The 23,814-nt window shown below is 37.1% G+C and overlaps 1 protein-coding gene across 8 annotated transcripts in view; it reads right to left on the reverse strand.

Annotated features, from left to right (window-relative positions):
* Positions 1-23,814, reverse strand: part of NTRK2 (neurotrophic receptor tyrosine kinase 2) — a 195,924-nt gene that overhangs the window by 141,753 nt on the left and 30,357 nt on the right. For all 8 annotated transcript variants that reach the window (XM_038125699.1, XM_038125706.1, XM_038125700.1 and 5 more), the window contains exons 6-9: positions 11,795-11,931; positions 8,674-8,806; positions 6,866-7,165; positions 1,972-2,004 (exon numbers count right to left, since the gene is read on the reverse strand). In XM_038125699.1, coding sequence (XP_037981627.1) covers positions 1,972-2,004; positions 6,866-7,165; positions 8,674-8,806; positions 11,795-11,931 — 603 coding nt within the window. The remainder of the gene's footprint in view (positions 1-1,971; positions 2,005-6,865; positions 7,166-8,673; positions 8,807-11,794; positions 11,932-23,814) is intronic.

Raw genomic sequence — 23,814 nt, forward strand, 5'->3', positions numbered from 1 at the left:
TCCAGCACAAGTGGACAATTTGAGTTGAACAAATTCCTGCTCATTTCACTATGAAATCCTGACATGGACACTGAGCACTTCTACAGACAGGAGAACGCCTTTTGACTCATGCTAGATAAGGCTCATATTGCTCTAGGGCCAGGTTCTCTGGTGCTCTGTACCTCATGCAGCCACCAGTGACTAATAACAACTGCAGTGATTTGCAGCTGACACTGGCCAGCATTTTGCAGTCATCTCATAAACAAGGTGCATGGCAGCTGGGATAGACACAACAGTACAGTTGCATCAGCACCAGGGGATCACTCTGCACAGCCATTCTGGGGTTTGGCAAATATGGGGCAGGTTGTCTCTCTCATGCTTACAACCACATTAGAAGGAAGAGGCATGATGGCATGAAAATAAGAACTCAGAGCCAAAGGAGCTGGCTTTGCACTCAATGTCCTGCTCAGACCCATGTGAGTCGGTTTATTTCCCTCAGTTAATTTCCAGATGGTGTCAGGACCGCATTCTCTCTTATTGTTTTCCAAGAGGTGCTGCAGAGGTGGACCAGAGGCACAAGTGACTGCTCCATGCTTGTGGCAAGCAGTGCCCCATGCAGGCAGGACTCCCCTGGGCAAATTCAATGTCATGCTGCCTGATGTCACCTCATCAGATCTTCTGATTTCTGTTGTGTGTTCAAAATACTTAACAAAAAACATTTGAAAAAATTCTTCACATCACAAGGAGAGCAGTGCCAAGCAGCAGAAAGAACAGCCAGAAATAAAGAGGAAGGCCGCCTTCATCAGGACTAGGTCTTGCAGGCTGTGATCTGCTAGCAAAACTCAAAGCACACACACCTCAGCAGAAACCCACCCAAGTCAGTCAAAGCACAGCACTCACATGGCTAAAGCCATACACAGGCATCAGGATCTTGATAAAAAACTCAGAATCAAAATCTTCATGCATACAGCTTATATAATACAATACATGAAAAACGGTGCAAACCGTCACTACTTTCCCATCCCCAACCCTCCTTTCTCCTTCTCCTCAAAAAAAAAAAAAAAAAAAGATTTTGGAAAGAGGGGGAGGGGAAGTTATCCTTTGGAGTTTCTAAGCATTTGAAGTCAAATTGATGCTTCAATTGCACATTTGCTAAAGTTTAATGACGTGGAATGGAATCAAAGCAATAACATTTAGATCAGCTTTAGGTAACCTGAGTCATGGGCTATTTCATCCAAATAAAAAGTACTCCGAACAGGATCCATCTTCAAGCTGTTTGTGTAAAATGAACTTTTCTACTCACCAGAAGTATACCAGAAATATTTTTGAAAACCAGACAGTTGCTTTTCATTCTGCAGCTTCTATTTCAGTGCACACTGGCTTTCACTTGGTACATTTTGCCTAACTAAAAAACTAATGTGAACACTGTGTCATCAAAATCTCCTGGCACACACTCAGCTACCACTGAATTGATGGTCTGCTTATGCAAGAGAGATTAAGGGAAGGTACAAATGAGCAGACAGAGCAAAATAAATTGCCTACAGGAAAACTTACTTGCGCCAACTTCATTTCTAAGTGGGATTTAGGGGTACATTTTTGGAGGCAAAACAAGTATGGAATCATCCCTGAAAAAATAAATTAAGTTGTATAAAGAGAAATCACAAACTTTCTTTCCTCCAAGAAATGCCTCCAAAAGGTTCACAAAATCTCATGTCTGTGAACTACATCACACAGCTGTCATCCTACAGGATCAATCATCCTACAGCGGTGGATTTATGCTTCTCCTAATGTGAATCAAAAGCAGCATAGTAAGTAAAACATCATAGTGTCATCACATATGTTAAATATAAAGCTGAAGAACCAAAACCACAAAGTACATTTTAGAGCTGTATTATTCTATGTGACATTTCAATTTAACTGAGCCTAACATTTGAACTTTTAATGTTTCAGTTCCTTCATTTCTATTATTAAAAGAAAAGAAAATATATATACCATAAACGTCTGGATCCAAAATTGGGCCATTACCTGTACATGGAAAAGAGAAAAAAAAAAAAGAAAAAAGAAAGAAAAGCTTTGTAAATAAATTGCAAATGCTGGAAGAATAAAAATTTCATTACAAGTAGTTTTAAGGGTTGACTTTATTTGCCATAGAGATCATAAGGATCTACATTAATGCAAATCAACGTCAATAACTGCAGTCTGTTAATTACATTTACAACCATCTTAGAGTTATTCAAAAGGTTAATATTTTGCTTCATGTCATGTGTGCACACAGCGCTCTGGCAGGGGCAAGTGTTATTTCACAGCTGGGCAAAATCCTACTTCTGCTTTCCACTACTGATATATTCATATGGAAGGAGTGCAACAATAACTATTCCTGTTGAAAAATCTAAGGTAAAATTTTCCCTGAATTCAAGCGGAAGCAGATTTCACAGAGTTTTAACAATCACCAATTTTTACCTGATAAAAAAATTATGCTATTGTATCATTGTGTGAGCAAACCATTTTAAGCTGTGAGCTGGCAAGTTAAAGGCTACAGGTAGAAATGGCCTAAGCAGCACCATTTGATTCACTCTGTAAAAGGATGCTTCCAAGAAGCCAGTTGCACAGCTGATACACAGAGAGAACTCTTACTGAAAGAGTCAGATTTTCTCAGAAACCAGATTTTACACTAGCAAATGGATACCTGTCTAGTCTACACTTCTCTAAATTTTACTAGTTCCTGTTTGTGGTTTTTTTCTAATTACTTACTGCATGTGTGTAAGGTTTAGCACATAAGTGAATAAAATGCACAGAACAGCCACAGAAATCAGTGAACTGTTATTAATGTTTTGCAAGACACCTGTCTGAACATACCCATTCATTCTGATCAGTAATGTACCTCTAGCATAGTTTATGTAGTAGGCTTATAGTTATCTCTTCCATATTTTTTCTCTCTACTTTTGCAGGCTTGGAAATAAAATTATCAAATAATTAAAATCTCTAAAGTTTAATGCAACTTCAATAAACACAATTCTGTTTATACTACTATACAGTAAATCCATAGCAGTAGCATTGCACGGACATAATGCCACAGTGAAGTAAGAGCAGAACACCATTGTTAACAGCACAAGAACCTGCTGAAAGTACTAGTTGCAACCTATTTGTAGAATGGAAGCAGAAAATTAGGCTTATTTTTAAATGCACTTGAAGATATTCCAGTATATAGGGATATATGTCAATAGATCCCATTTCTCAATATAGAGCTGTCATGTCAATTGGCAGAAATAAATAACCAGTGAAGAAAGCCTGACTATCTATCCTCAAGTAATCCAACCAAAGATTTTTGTCCATAAAAGTCATGGATTCAGTTTTCCAAGTGTAGAACATCTAGCTGCAGAAAAACAGTATTTCTAACTCACCTTCTGTTATCTGAAGTAGAACAAAAAGCCCGAGCAACCAAAAAACTCTTAGTCTTTTATTTATGAGTTAAATGTCAACATTTTTGTTTCTATTCACTGGAATTGGGATAAACTAAGAAGGTTAGTATAACCCTTAACTCCTCCCAGACATATAAAATAAGAAGTCAACAATTCAATTTGAATCTTTTATATAACTAAACACTTCAAAGAAAGCTACAAAAATCAAGATGGTGGACAACCACCAAATTTCTATTTAGTATTACTTTTTCTATTTAACACATAGAAACATACCAACTTAATCATCAGTTGAAGTTATTTTAACATTAAACTTCACCACAGTCCTTTTGCACATTTACACACAATTATTTTTTAAGCCAAGTGCAGAATGACACTTTTGTTTTGGCCCCCTTAGAAGAGGTTGTTGAATAAATGAGCCATCAAAAGCCTTGTCCTATTCACTCATCTTTACAAACTTCATCAACTACACTTGGATTGTTTGCTACTTTCTTTATAAATTTGGCATTTCCAAAATAAAGCAGCAACAAGAGACTCAATCCAAAAACATCTGCAAAAAAACATGTTATGCTGCACAACCAATATGCCACTTCTAAGGCATATTTAGCATATTCTTTTACTTTGACAAGATATATGTGACTTGGACTCATTCAGCTGAATTTTTATGTAGAGAGTTAGTAGATGAATAAACTTAATTAAAACTATCTATTATTGGTAAAAATGTCTCCCACATTCACTAGCCATTTTGGATCATGTTCTATGAGAACAGTCCCCAGAATAAACCATGACCATTTCCTGCTTACTGTTCACAGCAATTAGTTTCAAATAATCAAGTCACTCTCAGCAAGAATTGGAAACCAAGAACTTTTGCAGATTAAAGATAGATAAAAACTCAGCTAATAAAACATGAAATTCATTCTTCCACATCTTCACATTTAAAATAAATTCTTAATTTATTTACAACATTAACTTGGGTATCATTAGTATAACCAAAATCCCACTATGGTACACGGTTTCCTCTCCTTCATGCCGACAGCCTCAGACCAGAGAAAACAGTCCTCCAAGAAGCATGTTGAAAATTAGGATCATCTTAGCACAAATTACGTCATCATCATGTTTGATCCAACTCTGAAAGTGGACTCTAAAGTAGAACATGCTTCAGACATATACATTTACTTTGGGTAGGCAAGTGGATTATAGATAAGGGGATTTTTAAATTTTCTTTCTCTTTTTTTTTCCTTTTTATCTTCAGATCATTTGCTCAAGTGATGCAATAACCAGAGAATCAGTTTAAAGCTCAGTGAGTATACCCCACCCCATGAAACACCAGGACTGGTATTTAATTCAGTCATGAAGACATGAAAATGAACATAATGCCAGGGTGTGGGCCTTAATCTTTATGCCTCAGTGTACAATATGTGGGCCAAAAGAAGAAACTACACAGTAATGACAGCACTGAAAAAGCCTTTTAAGGATTTGAAAAAGCTTGACTGGGCTTTAAATAGAAATAGTATAGAACAAAAATTGTGATATGATGCATTTGCTTTTATGCAAGCTTCAGTGGAGGAGACAACAATGTTGTGGTGTTTTCTGAAGCTCTGTTCCATGATTCTTGCAGGACAAAACTAAAAACAGCATTGAGGAGGCTAAGTAGCTAAGCCATTTCCCCTGTTGTTAATTTTTAAGACTGGTTTGGTGCCATCCACTATGCATGAACTAATTTCTAATGCAGTTACATCCTGTCTATACGTAGTTCCATTTCCTCTATACTCTTCTTGTGAAGCTTATTCCATCACAGATCTTGGGAAATTCTTAAAGAATACAGAACAGTTTATATTGGTAGACTTACATTGTATACAAATATAAAAGGGATGGAACAAATAAATCATGTTTTCTTTCTAAATTAGAGGATAGCTATAGTTCTTTTAGTGTGGACAGAAGCATAAAGGAATAACAGGATAAGAAAGGCATTTGGATCAAAGACCAAAAAAATTATATAATCACCTAATGTATTAGAGGTAGCTAATGCTCTGTTAGAAAATGAAACTGGGTTCATATGAAATAATCAGGGTGTAAGAGAACTTCCACTGTACACAGAACATCCATGAGGTGAACTGTTTTGCTGAACAATGAAAGTGCAGTATTAGGGGACACCAGCAGCTGAAACCATGGCATGTTTCTGTAATGAGTCGCTTTAAGAAAGAACTTCAGAGAAAAAAGAGGAGAGGAGCAGTGAGCACAGTGGAAGTAAATAAAGCTCTTTATCAGCTCTTCATCTTCTCCTAAGGATGGGAAAGCAAAAGACCTACCATCTCTCTAGCCATTTCAGCAAACTGAGCTGAAAGGGTAAAAAATGAAACACTGACCAGATTTTTGTGGTCTGTGGCCTGATGTGTAGGAAGAGAATTTAAATATTCACCATTTTTTCTTTTCCATCAGATAACATTACAGAGCACTGCTGTTTTAAAAAAGAATTAAGGCAACTATTTATATCTCATGGTCAAAAAGCCAAAGATTCATAGTCTCATATTTTGAGGTACGACTATGCACTTTTCTGCACAAGATGACATTTCTATTTGTACTCCAAATGTGCAAGGTCCACTCATAGTTTTCTTCCACATGCTCCAATATGCTTGCACGTACAGTGACTGTTATTACAGCCACTTCATGTATGGCTTTGAAGATGTGGGAAAAGATCAAACCACAGTGAACATCAATCATTTACAGTAGTGCCTGCAATTCAGTGAGCTAGTCCACCTTGAGCCTGCCCACATAGTATTTAGAAAGGGCAAGGGGGAATCTTTAGAGCAACTGAAGTTGCAACCATTTTGAATGCTGATTCAAGATTCTTGAATGCTAGGAGTTTAGCAATGTAGGTGCCCAGCCACCACCTAGAAAAACAGCAATTGGACACCAAAAATGCCTGTTAAGATCTGAGACTTTATCCATCCTCCTTCTGGGTTACTTGTTTTTTCTCCAGTTCCCTCTGGTCCCAAAACAACATATTATCATGAACTCACTTATCTGCACTGTCAATTTTGCAGCAAGGCACTAGATACCACACAAGCATCCTCCACGTCCTTGAACACACTACCTAGTTCCATTCATATGCAGTACACCAAGTTGCAGAGGGGCTGAATTGGCACTCTGTGCTTTTCAGGATAAGAACTGAGACTTGGGAAAACTTCAGAAACAGCTACTTTCCGTTAGCCTTGGCTGGCAGGGAGGATGGTTTCTCAAAGGGAAGATTTGAGTCAGGCCAGAGCACTGGCATGACTTCCCTTCAGAAGCAATAAACAAGAAGAAAATGCTCAAGAAAAACATTATTTTACAAGTAACATTGAAACATTACTTCAGAAAAAAAAATCTATAAAAACCTTCCTTCAAAATAATTAAACTGGCCAAAAGCACTATTCCACCATTTTCATCAATTTGCAATTGCTAGCATAACAAAAAAACCCTACACTCACCATCTCCAGGCACTGACATGAAATGAGCATCAACCCGTTTTTCATCCTCTCCATAATCGTTCTTTGCCAGTAAGGTATAAGCACCATTATTCAGGTGTGTAGGATTGTCCAGCTGAAGGCAGCCATGGTATTCGCTTTGATTGATAACGTGTATTTTAGTACAGATGTATTCGGACTCATTCAGTACAGCTCCTTCGTAGAACCACTGCAAGGTGGGCTTAGGGTTCCCTTTCACAGTGAATGGAATACACCAGTGATGGTCCGGAGTCGGAGACTCAATAAATGTGATATTTGGTGCAACTATATTGGAAAAAAGAGTGAAGAACATCAGAATATTCTGAACATGTCTTTCCTTCCTTCCTTCCCTCCCTTCCTCCCTCCCAAGTTGTCCTGGAAGTACTTTTCATTCATCAGTACAAAAGTATGTTACTAGTTGGAATGGAACTAATTTGAAAGATACTCATACAGGAACATACCTGCTCTGTCTAGAGTATTATGCTGAACTGAACTGAAGCCACTCTTTAGAATAAAATAAAACAAACTAGTTTCAAACACTGAAGTTAAATCACTTAAAATGTTTAAGGTTTGGGAACTTCAGTCACTGGATCACTTAGAAGGAGGAGAGAGACATTTTAGTTTTACTTTGCTCAAAAGATAGTGCACAAGAGTTCTGAAAGAAGACAGCAGTATTGAGCAGTATTGAAAATATTTAAAACTGGCCAAAAATAAGTACTACCGGAAAGACACTCAGCTAAGAATCCAGATTTACAGACTATTTTCTTATTAGAATCAAAGACAAAACAGATTACTTAATTTTAGAGATTATTCTGTCAGGGAAAAAAAATCTTTAATATACATATTCCTTGTTCAAACCTGCTAAATGCCTTGAGTTTACAGACCTCTTCTGTTTCCCTCAAGAGATTATTCCAACACCTTGCCCATTATTTTCCTTTATACTTACTCTTAACTAAATCAAATTTCTTCTAGTTATACTCCCTTTTATCACCCATAACAGTGCCAAGCTCAGAATCTCATTTACACTCTTTAAACATTTCTAGTTTATGTTTGTTCCCATAGTTATTACATATCCAATTTCAACATACAAACCTACATCTATAGTGTTTTTTCCTAGTTTACTCTGTCATAAGCACATGCTGAGCAAAATTTGCCATCTTCAAAGTGTTCCATTCCCATCTTCAATTAAACAGAGGGTTGCAACTTGTGAAAACATGCCGTGTAGCTCATGTCAAATGAATTCAGCCTGGAGCTCAGATCTAAGAAACCAATGCTTCTCTACACTATATGACCCTTCTCCCTTCCTTGGCCCTGAGAAATAAGTGTACCATTCAAATCTATGACAAATAAATTTATATCTGACCATACAAACATTGAACAAAGTAGTTGTTGTTTTAGGTAGTAAGAACTTAAACATGTGTAGTCTTATATAATTCTACTAGCCTTTGCAATTCACACTTTGCAATTGCTGAGACAGTGTGCATGTATATACACACCATTACAAACCTTCCCACACTGACAGTGCCATCCAGCAGTCAGCATTTCAGACCTTTACTTACAGGTTCTTTTAACTGGAAGACAAAGCAGTCAGAAATATATTTTTTGCAGAATACAGAGCTGAAAAAGATAAATGCAACAATGTCTGACTGGGCTACTGCTACCATTAACTGCAGTGGACAGTTGACACACCTTAAGATTTTCATTTCAACAGCCTGAAGGTCCAAAAAATGCCCAGAACAGCTCCTGCCAATGCAGTTTAGCCTCCAGGTCAGTATGGAGGCCCACATACGTACAGAATACCGTAAGCTCAGCAGAGGCTTGGTCCTCTCCCACAATGTTCTCTGCTACACAGGAAATCTCCAGTCCACTGTCCATTGATGAGACATTCTTGATGGTGAGAGAGGCAGGGTTCTTATTTGTGTCACTCTGAAAATGATCAGAAAAAACACGTATCATCAACCACAGCATTAAGAACAAAGGAGAGGGATGGAATTACTGGCTACAGCTAAATGGCATTTTTTGTTTTCCCTTCCTTTTAGCTGTATCTGTCCATAATTAATTTAAGTCTTATTTTAGTGTCTTATCCAAACAGACATAAAACACCTACAGAACCAATTCTAACAGTCAGTGGCAGCAGATTCAAAGCTGCAAAGTCCTGCTACAAACATTGCACTCAACCATGTTTGTGCCCTGTCACTTCCAGTCTGTGCCCTTTTTTTACCACTTTATCCCCTCTACACAAATGTTTTTTCCCCTCTAATCATATACCCTTGCTCATCCCTCTCTCCATGACTGATTTCTATGATCTATCTCTCCCTGTTCTCTAGAACGTTTTCTTCCTGCCTATATTCTGTCCAATCCTTGCTTTACTCATCCTTTTTTCTCTTTCCTTTAAATTTATGCTTGACATCTCTTCCACTGCTGTCTTCTGAGCCCTACTGTATCTTGACATGTTTTCTATCTCCTTCTTAACCAAATTTCTCTTGAAAGCTTCCTTTTCTCAAGAAACCTTCCACAAGAAACTGCATATCTTCTACTACTTAAGCTATTTGCTTAAGCTAAAAGCTTAAGTGCTGTTTTATGTGTTTAAGAAGAAGCTAATTAAGGTAGGAATGATGATTCTTAAAAATCTTGATTCTTATGATTCTTAGAAATCTGGGTGTCTATCTACAACTTTAAAAAACATACTGACTATACAGCTATGTCACACTGGCTAAAAAAATATGCCTGAATTACAATCCCCACACAAAAAGCATTAGTAAAGCTAGTTGTTTATCTGATGTTTATAAATCAGGCCCTTCATATGATCACCAAATAATTATTATTTCCATATTTGAATTTTTAATAAAGAGCTGAATTATTTTGTTAAACTGGAAAAGAACCAAAACACCCTCCAAAAAAAAACCAAAAAAAACCCAATTACAATCATTTTTAAAACTACTTCTCAGGTACTTTTTGTAATGTATCCTGTCAGTGCTACAGACAACACAAACAAGTAACCCACTATAATTGTAAAACCACAGCGAGTTTAAGTGGCAGTCAACAGGAATATGTAGGAATGCTCCTGCATACAGTCCTGTGCAAACAGAATTTTGAAGCTTGAGATGACAGCCTAACTCCACATGAGTTCAACGTCCCTTTGACCTCAGTGTGACAGTAGGGGAGGCAGGTGGAACAGCAAACACCCCTTCACACATTTTCCTGTTTTGTAATTCTCAGAGCTGAGCAGAGCTCAAAGCTGGACTGAAAGCAGAATGGATGAAACACATGCTCAGGGCTGCAACCTACAGCAAGAAAAATCTAAACAACATCAGTCAAACTATCCATCAACACAGAAACTCAGAACATAAAGGTTAGCTTTGCAGAACTAAAACCTAGTTTTAACTCTTAAAAGAGCTAATGTCCCTCTTTTAAAAGAAGTGAGAGGAAACAGTTAAAAGAAGCATACAAGATGAAGAAAATGAAGGCAGAAACTGAGATATGGGAGTGAAAGAAAAGAAACCAAAAGCAACTCTCATAGAAAAGGATAGTTGAGAACCACAAATAAGGTCTAAAAGGCTCATGCTCTTCTGCTACTGAAAAGACTGCTGTGCTCCATGACTAAGTTTGTAGCCAGCCTATATTATAAGCCCCTCTACAATAGCATGATCAAGTTATGCCAGGACAAATACTCATGGAAAACTTGAAGCAAACTGACCATGGCATTTCAAAGATAGGAGAGTTAAAAAAATTAGGTGATCTCACTTTTTGAACAGAGTCCCACATTTGTTTTGGCTGCTAGAAATTGAAACTTTAAAAAAATTTTGAAAAAGAGTGCAACTTGGCAGAGATTCCCCAAAGTGTTTTAATTTCTTGTTCTTGATGACGACTGATGCCTTGATGCCTTTGGGGACTTTTGCAGATCAGAGAAAATTTTAAAAATACAGCTAGAGCTTTGCAGAGGTCTTACTCATGAAAGCTGGAATGAAAGACAGACTACTTAAATTCTATACAAGCCTGATATAATGAACTTCGGAAAGAAAATATAAAAACTATGAAACTCCAGAGGTCCTGTCTCCTCCTCACTGCAGGAAGAGTTTTGAAAGTACACTTCCCAGACCGTGTACAGACCAAGAAGCTTTACATAGTGTGCACCATCATGATTATAGGAAAGCAAATGCCATAAAATGGTAATAAGCATGGGTTTTTCCCATTGTGAAATAATTGCAAGTTATTTCCACTTATACACTCCACCTTTTTCTATATTTCCATCAGAAATGACTTAGCAGCAGACAGTCTACAAAAACAAAAAATAAAAATATAAAGAGCCCAGTAAATAAAATTTCCCCATCTAGATGGTTTCAATGAGGAAAGACATTTATACATCATTTAAAAAAATAAACCAAAACAAAACCAACCTGACAGTATTTTAAGTGAAATCTTCAATTTCAAGGCTTTCTGTTGCTGCTAAGTGTGTTGAAGAAAAATTAAACAAGCTGCAAAATATTTACAACCAAATTCCAACACACCAAATTATGAAATTAAAATATAATATAATTACAGACCAAATTTTTTTTTACACAATCAGTATAGATTTAGTCTCTGTAGGCAGGTACCAGTGATAATAAGAAAGTGCTTGTGTTTCAGTATTCCAAGTCACATTAATTCCAAAAATTTGCATTACTCTCATTTACAAGTGAACATGCCAAAAACCAGAGTGAAAAATGAGAATCTTGAGAAACAAAGGTCTGCCATTCCGCAAAAGCACTGCTGCAGTCACCCTTGATTGAAAGTAACTGGAAAATAAATGTAATCCCAACATTAACTATCTATTTCATCTTATAATAGAAAGTTAACTAGAGATGGCCATGAAATTGCATTCCATCCTTCAGCAGGTGTCACCTAAATTGTCACGTGTTTGACTATAAGCCTTACCTCATGGTTTGAAACAAGATTAGTTACCACCCAGGACACATTTGGGGGTGGCCCGCCAGTGGTATCACAGTACAGCGTGATGCTCTTTCCTTCCACCACGGTGATGTTGTAATTGCTTAAGTTTGCTGAGGGCAAGTCTGTGATAGAAACAACACAAAACCCAACATGTATTTTTGTATTCGACACAACAGACACCATACAACTCTAAGCAAGCAATACATCAAATATTCACTGTAGTCAGTACTATTCAGTCAGACACTACAAACAGCATCTTTGGAAATAAAAAAACTATAATCTTTTGCTGCTATGTATTTTCTGCACCTCCTCTGCTTCACATCCTAAGTAAACATTACTGCATGTGGAAATACATTAACTAGTTAGTTATACGGGAATATATGTCAGGTGCACAAACCGAAATTATCTTAACTTCAAAATTAAAAAACCCTCTTCCTTTACTCTTTAAAACTGGAAATTGTATCTGTCTCTTTATAATAGCTACAAAGCAACATCTGGGTTCAGTGATGTTGTGGTATTTCCACTGTTCTTCATAACACTAACAGGAAAATACAGTTAGCTCCCAGTATCCCACAAGAGACTGAAGATCCCCTCTCATACAGAGACATAGCTCAGAGTGAGCAGGGCAAAACCTAGAACTTAAGCTCAAACAGAGGAAAATGGAGAATTTAACAGATTGAACTAGAGAAAGGAAAGGACAGAAGAGAGGGTTAACAATTGCACAGAGCTTTACTCAAGGCACATCAGCTGATTTTTCTATTGTCCTCGGGAAACCAGAAAAGCAGTGAGATACACCCATCAGGAAACACGACCAGGCTTTATAAGAATTAGGACTCCCCCTCCATCTTACAGAGTTATAAATCACTCTGTGCCTTGTTCTAAGGCACCCAAAGCAATCAGAACTTCCCAGAGTGTAAATTTATGCTGAATGTTTACAGAAACACGAAGAATTACAGAATTGTCCTCTCCAAAATAATACTAGCAACATAAGTGATTTCAGGCACAGAAGGATTACATTTTGTATTTATTTATGTGACAAATAATTATGAATCATTCTAGAAATAACATCTTAAAAGATACTAGGTCATCATTTGATGCTGCTACACTCTGCAAAGAGTCATGGTCTCCTTTGTGAGGCATTTCACATCAACTGTTCCAGGCAAATTTTACTTGCAATTTGTCATCTCAAATAATCAAGCTTATCTGCTGTGCAGGACATCTATACATGATTTTGCAATTACTTTTCTTTTTCTGATACAACAGCTCTCTTTGGTTGTGTTTTTTAGTTGAGAGTACAGCAGTTTCAGCATGGACTTGCTGGTATAGAAGCTTAGCAGAGAAATTTTTCTTTATGTAAAAGGTCCAAAACAAATAAATAGTCATCAAATCACTGTGAACACATTCATATGTTTGCTGGAGGTTTAACAGAAGCTAGATTTATTGGAAACCTCCCTTAAATTAGTTCAATAAAATACAACTGAGTGGAAGCAATAGAGAAAAGAAGATGAATAATTTTCCAGACAATGCTTTCCTGCCTAATAAGATTTGAAGATCAGCACAAGTATACGATAACTGCTCAGGCAATTCTCACAGTGTTTTAAGTAGTGTGGTAATATGATTCCCATTATAGGCATCATGGATTTCTTCTATTATGTTCACTTTATAAATCATGTGTTGAAGTTTATTGAGACAGAGCTTGGGAGTTTGTATGCCTTGATGCAGTAATCTGTTAGCGAAAGTAGCCATCTGCTCTAGCCTGCTGTGAATTCAGATCTCACCAGTGTCTGTCAACTAGCTGAGCAGGAAATAAAACTAATCTTAGGGAACATTTGGATATTAATTATGCTAGTTAGAGAACAAGGGGAGAAGTAATGAGATAATTTGCTTTATAAAGTTAGACTTCCACAACACCTCTAAATACTATTCCAATTACTCTTGCTAGACCTGAACATGCAAAGAGAATAAAGATCCCCACTCTTCTTAACCCCACCACTTAATAGGACGTCTACATGATAGATTAGCATTTCATTGTGCAAACTGGCACAGCTTCTACTAACACATCACTTCATGTGAAACCTCTCATGCAAGCAAAAATAAAAATAACTTTTGTCCCTTAGAGCTCTCCTTTAAATAGCTGTTAAGTTTTGAGACAACTTCTTCCTGCAATGGAATCCTATTTATAGGATAAGCAACTGAAGTTTAATTCCTCTGGTACTGACTCTGGTTCCCACCCAGAACTAGATCTAGTTCTTTTAGTTTGCAGAAATCTGCACATGTAATGCTGGTGTTACATCTTTAATGGAAACAACTACATAATGCTGCATCCTGCCAGACGGCTATAAAATAATAGTGCTTATTATTCTGTATGTTCATAAAGTTCTAAAAACCAATTGCAAGGCCCCTGCATCTAAAAAGGTACAAACAGAATGGAATGGAATGGAATAGAGTTAGAATTAGTGTTAGAATTAGAGACAGAATAGATTAGAAATCACATTATTGTATGTCTTTTCTTTTACTCTTCTTCCCAATCATAAGATGGGTGGAAAACACAAGAATTGTCTCAGGATGCATTTTTTTCTCGTTGGATATATTGGGATAGCGTACTTTAACTGCAGGCTAATTTTGCTTTGATTTTCAGTGGCACCCAGACTGCTCCACAGTAGAATCCACACTAGTTGAGATGTGGCTGTATTTGAGAAAAGCAAGACAGTCATATAAGGCCTCATCTAGACATGTGATACATTGCCTTTACCAGCAAAGCAATGACACCAAGCAGTAAAATCTGTACTGAAAAATAACTGTATGCTAAAAGAACACAATGGACCTTAACATACACAAATGCTCAGTTTGTATGCCCAGTGTAGTGTGAGACCTTTTATATTGGCCAGTAATACTTTGACTCTTACAGAACTACAGAGATAGCCAACCACCAACCATGCTGCCTTTACTCCTGAGTTAATTTGGTTAAATACAGTGGTTTTGATAGTTATCACTTTTGTTGACAGGGATGTACATTTTAAGGGACTTTGTAAACAGCAGTTGATACAAACTTATCAGATAGTACATTCAAATATTTTTGTATATTGCCAGCATAGCAAGATTAGACTGTAGCATAAGGGCCTCTACAAGGTAGACGTGACATCATGCTTCCACAAGTTTCATCTTGGTATCTGTCAGACAGATTAATCCATGCCTCAAAACTCAAAACACAATCTCTGTTCCAAATTTTGATAGAATTAATTATTATAACTCTGGATATCAGCAATAATCCTGCTAGTACCTGATTGATTTTTGCTATATATTTGAAGTTTGCTATATTCTTGGCCTTAACCTTCTGCAACAATATGTATACAGGTTGCATGCAAGAGCCTCTTCCTTTTATGAGTTCTGGAATTCCTCACATTCAAATTTATTGAGTACTCTCCTCTTCTGGTGGAACTCTCTGGTAAAGAGAGTTTCTGAATGATCGTTTTAAGACCACCTTCTTTTATTTTGTTTTTCAATTCCTTTTTCTTTTGAATATTCTATTGAAATCTTTTCAATCTCTACAAAAATGGGAGGACAGAACCTGCTACTGAGAACTTTAAACTGCAATGTAGAGAGTAACACAGCTTGAGAGATGAAACCATACACTAAAATCCATGTGTTTCCATTATGCACTGGTACATAATAGCTATGTGCTTTCACTGAATACAAAATGTATTTTCTCATATTCAGCATGATTACACTTTATTCACAGGAATAGGCAGCTCTGGATTAGAATAAGCAGTCACTTCCCTCACCCCAGCACAACTAGACAGAACTAGAGACAAGCAGGAGGAACTCCTTATGTCAGCTGAGTCTCTCCAAATACCACCTCATGCATTAGGAGAAACAAACACTCCTTAAAGTAGGGTTTCAGGGAGGGGGGGCATTTACCTTCACAGACCATCATTAGTGCAAAAGGATGGCCTAAAGCCACCAGAGAGTGAAACTGCCAAGCATCACTAGGGAATGACTCACATCTTCCCTGTGCACAGCAGGGACTTCAGCAACCACAAAACCAACATTTTGGATGCCATTTTCAAAGGTTACTACTACATTTGGCTACACAACTGTCAATGGAAATTAAAAAAATAAATGTGCCTGTATTCCTACAGGGCTTTCCAAGTCTTCATGCTGCTACTTATTACTTTCTACAGAAAATTTAGACTGGCATTCCTAGAGCCAGACTGTCACTATATGTCAAAGGAAGGATATGATCTAATAAAGAAATAAAAACTCTACTCTGTAACACAACTCTTACCACCAAGAACTGAAGCCAGTATCCAAAATGCACATTTAAAAGAAAGTAGTCTCAAGCCAGAAGAAGCAATCTACCATTACACCAAAGATACTGTTTCACTATCTGCAGTAATAAAACATTTTACAAAATTAATACCAGATTCACTTCTTCTGCTTCAACTTTGACCTGCTCAGCTCTAGCATTTTTTTCAGTTGCTAAAAAACCTTTAAAAATTATTTTAATATGATCAATTAGCCTCACTAACACCTAAGGAATTGCATTATGAAAAAATTAGTACCTGAGAGAATACTGTAAATTTAATATTGCTATTGAATCACTAAATGGTTTTCAGTGAGGCCCATGTCATCTCCTGTTTGCTTGGCATGTTTTTGAAGGTCAATTTGTTGTGTAAGAAGAACAAGAAGATACCGTGAAAAAATGATAATTTTTTCTGCATCTGATTTTTAACCAGGTAATTTTAATCCTCACCTAAAATCCCTAACCCATCTTTTTAATAAATACATCAGACACAGAATGATTAAAATAATACTGAGACAGCAACCAGCTATCAAACTGAACCATTCAAGGTAGCCTATCAGAACCACTAATTTATAAAACATCCACTGCAATTCATAGGGCACAGTGATTAAAATCATTCTACTTTCCTCACATGCCAATAAAGTCTAGAGTTCTTGCTTCTCCTGGTTTGGCTTTTTCATTCTAGGGACAAAGCATACAACTAACTACATCACGACAGTATAGCCTGGTAACAGCCACTGCTTGCATTTTCTGGAGTCTGAAAACAGGATGGTTGACAATGCAACTATCCACAGTGTCACATGGATCTGCAAATTTCAGAGCTCTTACTTGCTCAAAACTGGCTGTACGGAAAGCAGGATATGATGATACAATGTTTCTTGTATCATTCTATTGAAATTGTGCCTTGTTTGAAAAGGCAGTTATGTTTACTAATTCCAGAGGGCTTTTCCTATGTGCTTTCAAGGGTTTAAAAAAAAAAACAAAACAACCCAAACCAGTGAGAAACATTCTAGTAATGCTAGCTATAAAGATAAGAGCTGGTGATTCACCTCTTGGGTCTCACTTAGCAAAAGCCTCAGCCAACAAGCCCTGAGCCAGATTTCCAGCCTGGCTGCATCTTCAAAGGACTAAAAAAGGATACCCCAAAAATTTACATGCAAAGCATGAATGAAAGAATCACAAGCAATTGTTTCCATTTCCTGTTGTATTACAACCACAGAATCAAAATCCTCAGTACACAGAAAATTGCAGAAATCTCAGAGAAGTTGTAACAAGATGACAAGACAAACATATTCAGTGAAGATGAAAAAATATGTTAAGCAAATAATATACAGAATTGGCAGAAATAAAGAACATTTAAAATGAAATTTCATCTTTCATTTATCTTTCAGAGCCCAAAAATCCCCATCTCCATTTTTTTTCTGGAGCTCTAAGATCCCTTTCCTCTCCAGTCTTCATTTCGTGATACTAACCATCATGCATCTCTATCACTTCACTAAGATTTTGCCATCATGATCAACAAAACTTGAAATAGGTTAAAATGGCTAAGATGGTTAATAGGTTAATGGTTAAAATGGAAAGTAAAGGTGTTAATCTTAGAGGTATAAGAGGAAAAGATGAAAATGAATCTGGGTTTATGACCCATTTCCCCAGATTTCCATACTCTGCCCACAGTGTGTAAATGTAAATTTTAAAAACCTGGATCAAAATTTCTTCAAATCTTCAAAGGAATACACAGCCATCGAATAAAGCACTGAATCACCACTAAATAGTCATATGCTTGCCATGTGGCACAGTAAATATTGATGGGTGTTTTCCACAATGACCAAATTACCAATGGTACTTTGCATAGGTTGGGCAGAATGTATTTCTGTCAGGAGGTAGAATGAAAGATATGGCAGCTCACTGAACCTCCCAAATATTTTAAAGTACTAAATGAAATCTCCCTCCTCTCATGTCATGCCTGATTGCCACTTTCCACCAAGAACCTTTACAGAAAACAATTAAACTAGTAGAATCTCCACCAGAAGATGATGAGTCAAATTTAAAGTATTGTTTTCCCAGATCAAATGCACTCTCACTTTGCCTTTAAACACTCCATCACTCCATATGTAACTAATGCTTTCACTAGAAGCAATCTTCTTTACATAGAGCCAGCACATGCCACAGCAAAGACAACAAGACTTGCTAACTCCTCTTAATGACCACAGCAATAAGCACTGTCTCCACAGAACTGTCACACCATCACCATCCAGGGCTTCAAAAGCCATCATGAATGTAGCGCAGCCAAAAACCACCAACAGACTTGTACCCACGCAAATTCATTTGAACACCAAGTTGTCGTCTGCAGTCAACCTCTACAGAAGCTCTGAAGGTCGCTTCTGATATTTCAAACCAGATGACCAAACTCCAAGGTTTACATCAGCTCCTTAACTTCTTCCCAGGACTTTCTTTTACGACCATTAGGTGTAGTCTGGATTCTAATAGGAAGGTGCTGAATAAAATAGGATCTTGCATATTATTACCTGGTCCCAGTAATATAAACACTTTGTCTGCAAGAATTTTGAGATGAAGTGTTTTTACAGAAGCTATCAACCTTATCAACAATTATTGTGCTAGTAGTGAAGGTATCCAACCATGTTTTCTGAATGGCTAAGGAAATTAAATTAAACCTGCCAAAATTGTTCTAATGTGGCATTTATGCTACAGTTGACCCACAATAGCTTTCAAAGGAAAACCAAAGACAGGTAGTGCCGTTGGGCTGAATATGTCAGCCACAAGCTTAACAGATGAATTGAGAGTTAAACAGCCTTTGAAGTGTAAGTTAATGAGGACCAAACCAGCTTAAGCAAACCTCTAACAAATGGCATCTTATTCACCAAGTGTATGAAATGCAGTTTCAGGATTGTTATCTGCAGAATTTCATGTGTGTCCAGAAAATACTGAAAATAATGCTAACCTGCCTAATGTTGCAACATAATAATAATGTGATCCTGAAACAGGAACATTTTCAGAGAGCAATACAAAAAAAGTAAAATGATGGGTTTTGCTTTTGGTACCAAGTATACCATATGTCGAGTATATTATGAATGCATGCCTTGAAGAAAGGATTCCCCTTTTAAAGAAAACAGTACTTTCTTTAGACTTCAGGGTAGAGTTATCTACTCATCAGTCTTCACCTAGACAGAGCAAAGTAAGAATATCACTAGAAAAGAGTCAAAGAGGTGTTCTCCTTAGCAGATAGTACTCCACCCTTACACAGCTGTGTCAAGTCAGGCACAGAGACTATCTCTGTAAACCTGCACATCTTGAGTTCAGAGACACTTCTTCCCTTGGATAATGCTTTACTTCTTTCTATTTCTAATCTACTTTGTATTACAAATCTCCTTTGCTGACAATAAAGCAGAACTTGAACCAGTATTATCAAACAAAAATCGGGGTTTTTTTAATATGAGACATTCACATATGCCACATGTGGCTCAACTATCATAATTCACAATCCTTGATTTACATAGATTGTCACATCTAAACATCTGTATGAAAGTTGATGTTTGATTCACAAATACGTAATACTGCATATTCAGAAGAAAGTTATATTCATATCTTTGAATATGAAATTCCTGTTGCCTTTCAAACTCCATAAAATTTTGGTTATTTCCACTTACAAGCTAGAAAATTCTTCTAATTAAGTTTCAAAAATTGTAACTCAACTTGAGAGCAACAGTGAAACTCCATTACTGTCAAAGTGTCACAAAAAAAATGAAGTTTTTCACATAGCCCATGATCACAGATAAGAATTAAAACTCTTACAGAGAAAAAAAGAAGAGTTTGCCACCACACATCATGCACTACATCTAGTTCTTGTGCCAAAATAAACAACACAGGGTAGAGAACCCATGAATATTCTGAAATGTAAACACTGAAAACATTTAAGGCTTTTTTAAAACTCAATTCTGCTTGTAATACTCTCCTTCTAATAATCTTATCAGTAAAATCTAGCTGATAATGGAAAAGAATGTCAACACCCACTGGATTATGCCTTTGCTTTGGTTTTAGACTGCATTGTACTGCGATTGCTTAAGATCTAATGCCTATTTTATTGGCTCAGTAATAGTACAAATCTTTTCTGTAAATTCAAAGAAACAAATGTGTCAATCCTTCAGTTTGCCTTTATTCCTTCTCACAATTTATAATAACGTGCCTCCAGTCTCGTTTTGCCACTTTCTTATTTACCTCTAGCACAAAAAACAAAATCACTAGAAACAGGCTTAAATGAAGCTAGACCCAGTTCCAGTCCATTTTCAGTCATCTGAGCAATTGCCTGTTAAAAATCATGGGTTTCCCCAACAAGTAAGAAATGAGCAAGCAGTTACTTTAGCTTGAAATTCTACATTACAACAAATTCTAAATTTTTTTCAATATACACAAGTATCCTAGTATGCACTAAAAGCAACACCACAGTAGTTTGTGTACAGGAGAAAAGACAGGCAAAGAATGCGAGCATTCATTAAATCACATAGGTCTTAGACAAGACAACAGTTCCACTGACAGGCTGCAGATGTAAACAGCCAGCCATTCTGAATATACCTTAGTGATATGTAAAGCAAATTAGCACAGGGAACTAATTTGCAACATTGTTCAGTAGATTGCAGCTAGCATATGTGACCAGTGATAAGAAAGAAGGCACCTAAAGAAACAGCATATGATAAAAAAGCATCCAAAGCTGGCACAGTAAGCAAAACTGAAAGACAGATTCAGCATCACATCTCCATATAAAAAACGAAATTGGCCAGATAAGGCAAAATGCCATTAACCAGACTGAGATGCAAAGCAATACAAATTCTGTACAGGACTCCAGAGACAGCTGTAGAAGCCACGCCTTTTCCCAAAACACCAGAAGATAAAAAGACTTCTTTCCATACCACTGAAATCAATGGTAATGGCTCAGTAACTGTCTGCCAGAGGGGCAAGCAGCACATCAACAATCAGTCCCAAGGATGTGGTCCTGCCTCCCTGGCATTCAGCAAGCTCCAGTGATCTGCAGACTGACAGTCTTTTAAGCAACCTTACCCAAGGCACAGAACATGCCTCACTTCCAAGGACTTAAGACACTGGTGGTAATAGCCAACAGAGCTTAGAATCATTAATAAGAATAAAGTGTTTACTCATTTAGTTCTCTTTATTGATTTACTAGTGCTATTTATCAGATGGAAACAAAAGGAGATGTCCCAGGTGGTAGTGCTGCCAATGCTGTACAGACAACTGGCAAATGCTCTGAAAATGGCAAAACTGAACATCACCATCTCTATACACAAAAGGCTCTGCTACTGTGGTAGATGCAACTTGAAAATCTTTGACACAGTAATTACATATGATCCTAAAACCTAGAACAATTCGACAATTTTCATTGTATCTACATACATTTCAAATGCAGTTGGAAAAATAATTATTGATTGACACTTTTAATATTGCAGGTGGAAAGGATCTTCTAGATAGTGAGCATACCTGACTTTAAACCTCAAGAAATTAAATCACAAAGTTGATGACATCTAAATGGCAGTCAATCTTTAATCAGCACATTACTGAACACTCCCACTGTACAAATGGTTAGCAAAGTACCACAGAAATTTGCTGATTTTCTCATCAATTACCTACAAACCGAAGTCCTATGATCAATAAACCACATTGGCTTCTACCGACTTCCCAGCAAAAGATTTATTTACAGCACACAGCAGAAAGGCAATCTATTATCAAAACATTTATCACATACTGTTTTAGGTCTCCTACTATAACACTATGAAGTAACACAAAGAAGACTGCACTTTTGCTTAGTTTACAAATTAAATAATTAAAAAAAAACCAAAGAAATTCATCAAGATGAGCTGGAACCATTTCATTAGCAGAGAAAATTAAAAAAGCACTAAAAAAATGCAGAAGCCTACATGCCCAAATATTTCTCTTCATATCAAATGGAGGTAAAAAACATCCCAGAGTTCACAGGAAAAAAATTGAATATGTCAAAAGTTTAATTTCTCTTCTGTTTCAGTTCTACATATTAGCCTCCCAAAAGGTTCTGGAAATGAGATATACCAGCTTCATCCGCGGTTTTGTTTTGAAACTAAGTCTTGTCCTTCAAAATACAGAAAAACACCTGCAAAGATACTGAAACCAAGAGCCATGCATTGAAAATTTCAGATTTCTTCCAGAACACAACCCACCAATATGGGTGTCTTCAACAGGCATTCTCTACTCTATGTCTAGGAAAAGGATGTGCTATCATCTTTATTAAAAATCTATGTCCTGCATTGGTTAATTTTGAAAAAGTAAATTAAGAGGAAACAGCTGCTAAAACAAAAGAAAAAAAAGGGGGAGGAAAAGTGATGTAAAATTTGGTGATATTTGGACTCTGTAAACTAACAAAAATTATTTGTCAGCATGTTGCTGGCATCCACTCAAATCTTCAATACAATGCATGTTTTCCAGATGCAAATTACACATACTGCAAATTTCAGTCTAAATGTTCTATATACTCACCTTCCTCCTTTTCCTCTTCTAGTTTCCTTGTCATGACAAGTATTTTAGTCAAGATATGTCCACAGGATGCACGCATGTGTACACACATATGCACCTAAACAGCATCCAGAGCCCTGAGACAAGCCTGTTTTGGCTGCAGATGGTTAAGAAATCAGGAGAAAGAACTAATCTCTCACAGGTTTATTCTGGGTATTTAACATTAAAAGTTTTCAAAGGAAAATCCTAGCAACCTGGTAAATTCTAGATGCACCAGCTAAGAATGTTACAAAATGTGCTGGAGTTTCTCTCTTGCAATAATTGATCTCAGTCCAACAGCTGACCTCTCTACACCCAGTACATTAATCTACCTTCTAGTCCATCCAGCTAGAGCAGAAGGTTGGGTCCATTTAGCTCAGCTAGGTATTATATCTCTCATTTTAGGTAAATCAGATCCTGGAATACACAAGACCACCTCTGCAGCTCACAAGACTCCTGCAACATGTGGGGCTTTTTTGATTGCATGAGACATTAACACCATTTCTGCCACCCCACCTAGCCCCAGAAAGAAGCTGGGCACAAGATCAACATTGAAATGAGGCCACAAAACACATTATTAACAGTAAATACTGCACTTGCTGAGCCTGCAGTGGTCACCACCGTAGCTGTTCTTTACAGGCAGCTGCTATCAGAGGATGTCACACCCTCCACACAGGCAGTGGAGAAAATGATGCTCCATAGACAAAGATGGAAGGCAAAAAGATGTAATTTCACCTACTGGTCACATTCATTTATAGTTTTTCCTATCCAAATCAGCCCTCCATGAAGACCTCTTGACCTCTTTCCTTCCAGCCCGCCTGCTGCCGGGGAACCCAGTTTCCCACTCTGCTTCTAGAGTCCAGCAGATGTGAGATCATGTTAGAAACACCCCATTTCTGCCTCTCATATACAGAGGAGGAGAAATCTTCAGCTAGTGAGTGAAGCCCTTCCCCAGCTGTCCCACGACCATACATAGGCTGCAAAACTGTATGTTAAAAAGAGAAGGACATCACCTTATTGTTATATAATTTTTCATATTTTTCTAGATCCATGTATGTGAAAACAATATGTTGCAATAAGTCACAGACTTAAGTTTGATATAACTCTTTTGTATAACCTTTAAAGTGAACTTAGTAGAGTTTCATTAGCATGG

Source organism: Motacilla alba, chromosome Z (genome assembly GCF_015832195.1).
Source record: "Motacilla alba alba isolate MOTALB_02 chromosome Z, Motacilla_alba_V1.0_pri, whole genome shotgun sequence".
NCBI classification, from domain to species: Eukaryota; Metazoa; Chordata; class Aves; order Passeriformes; family Motacillidae; genus Motacilla; species Motacilla alba.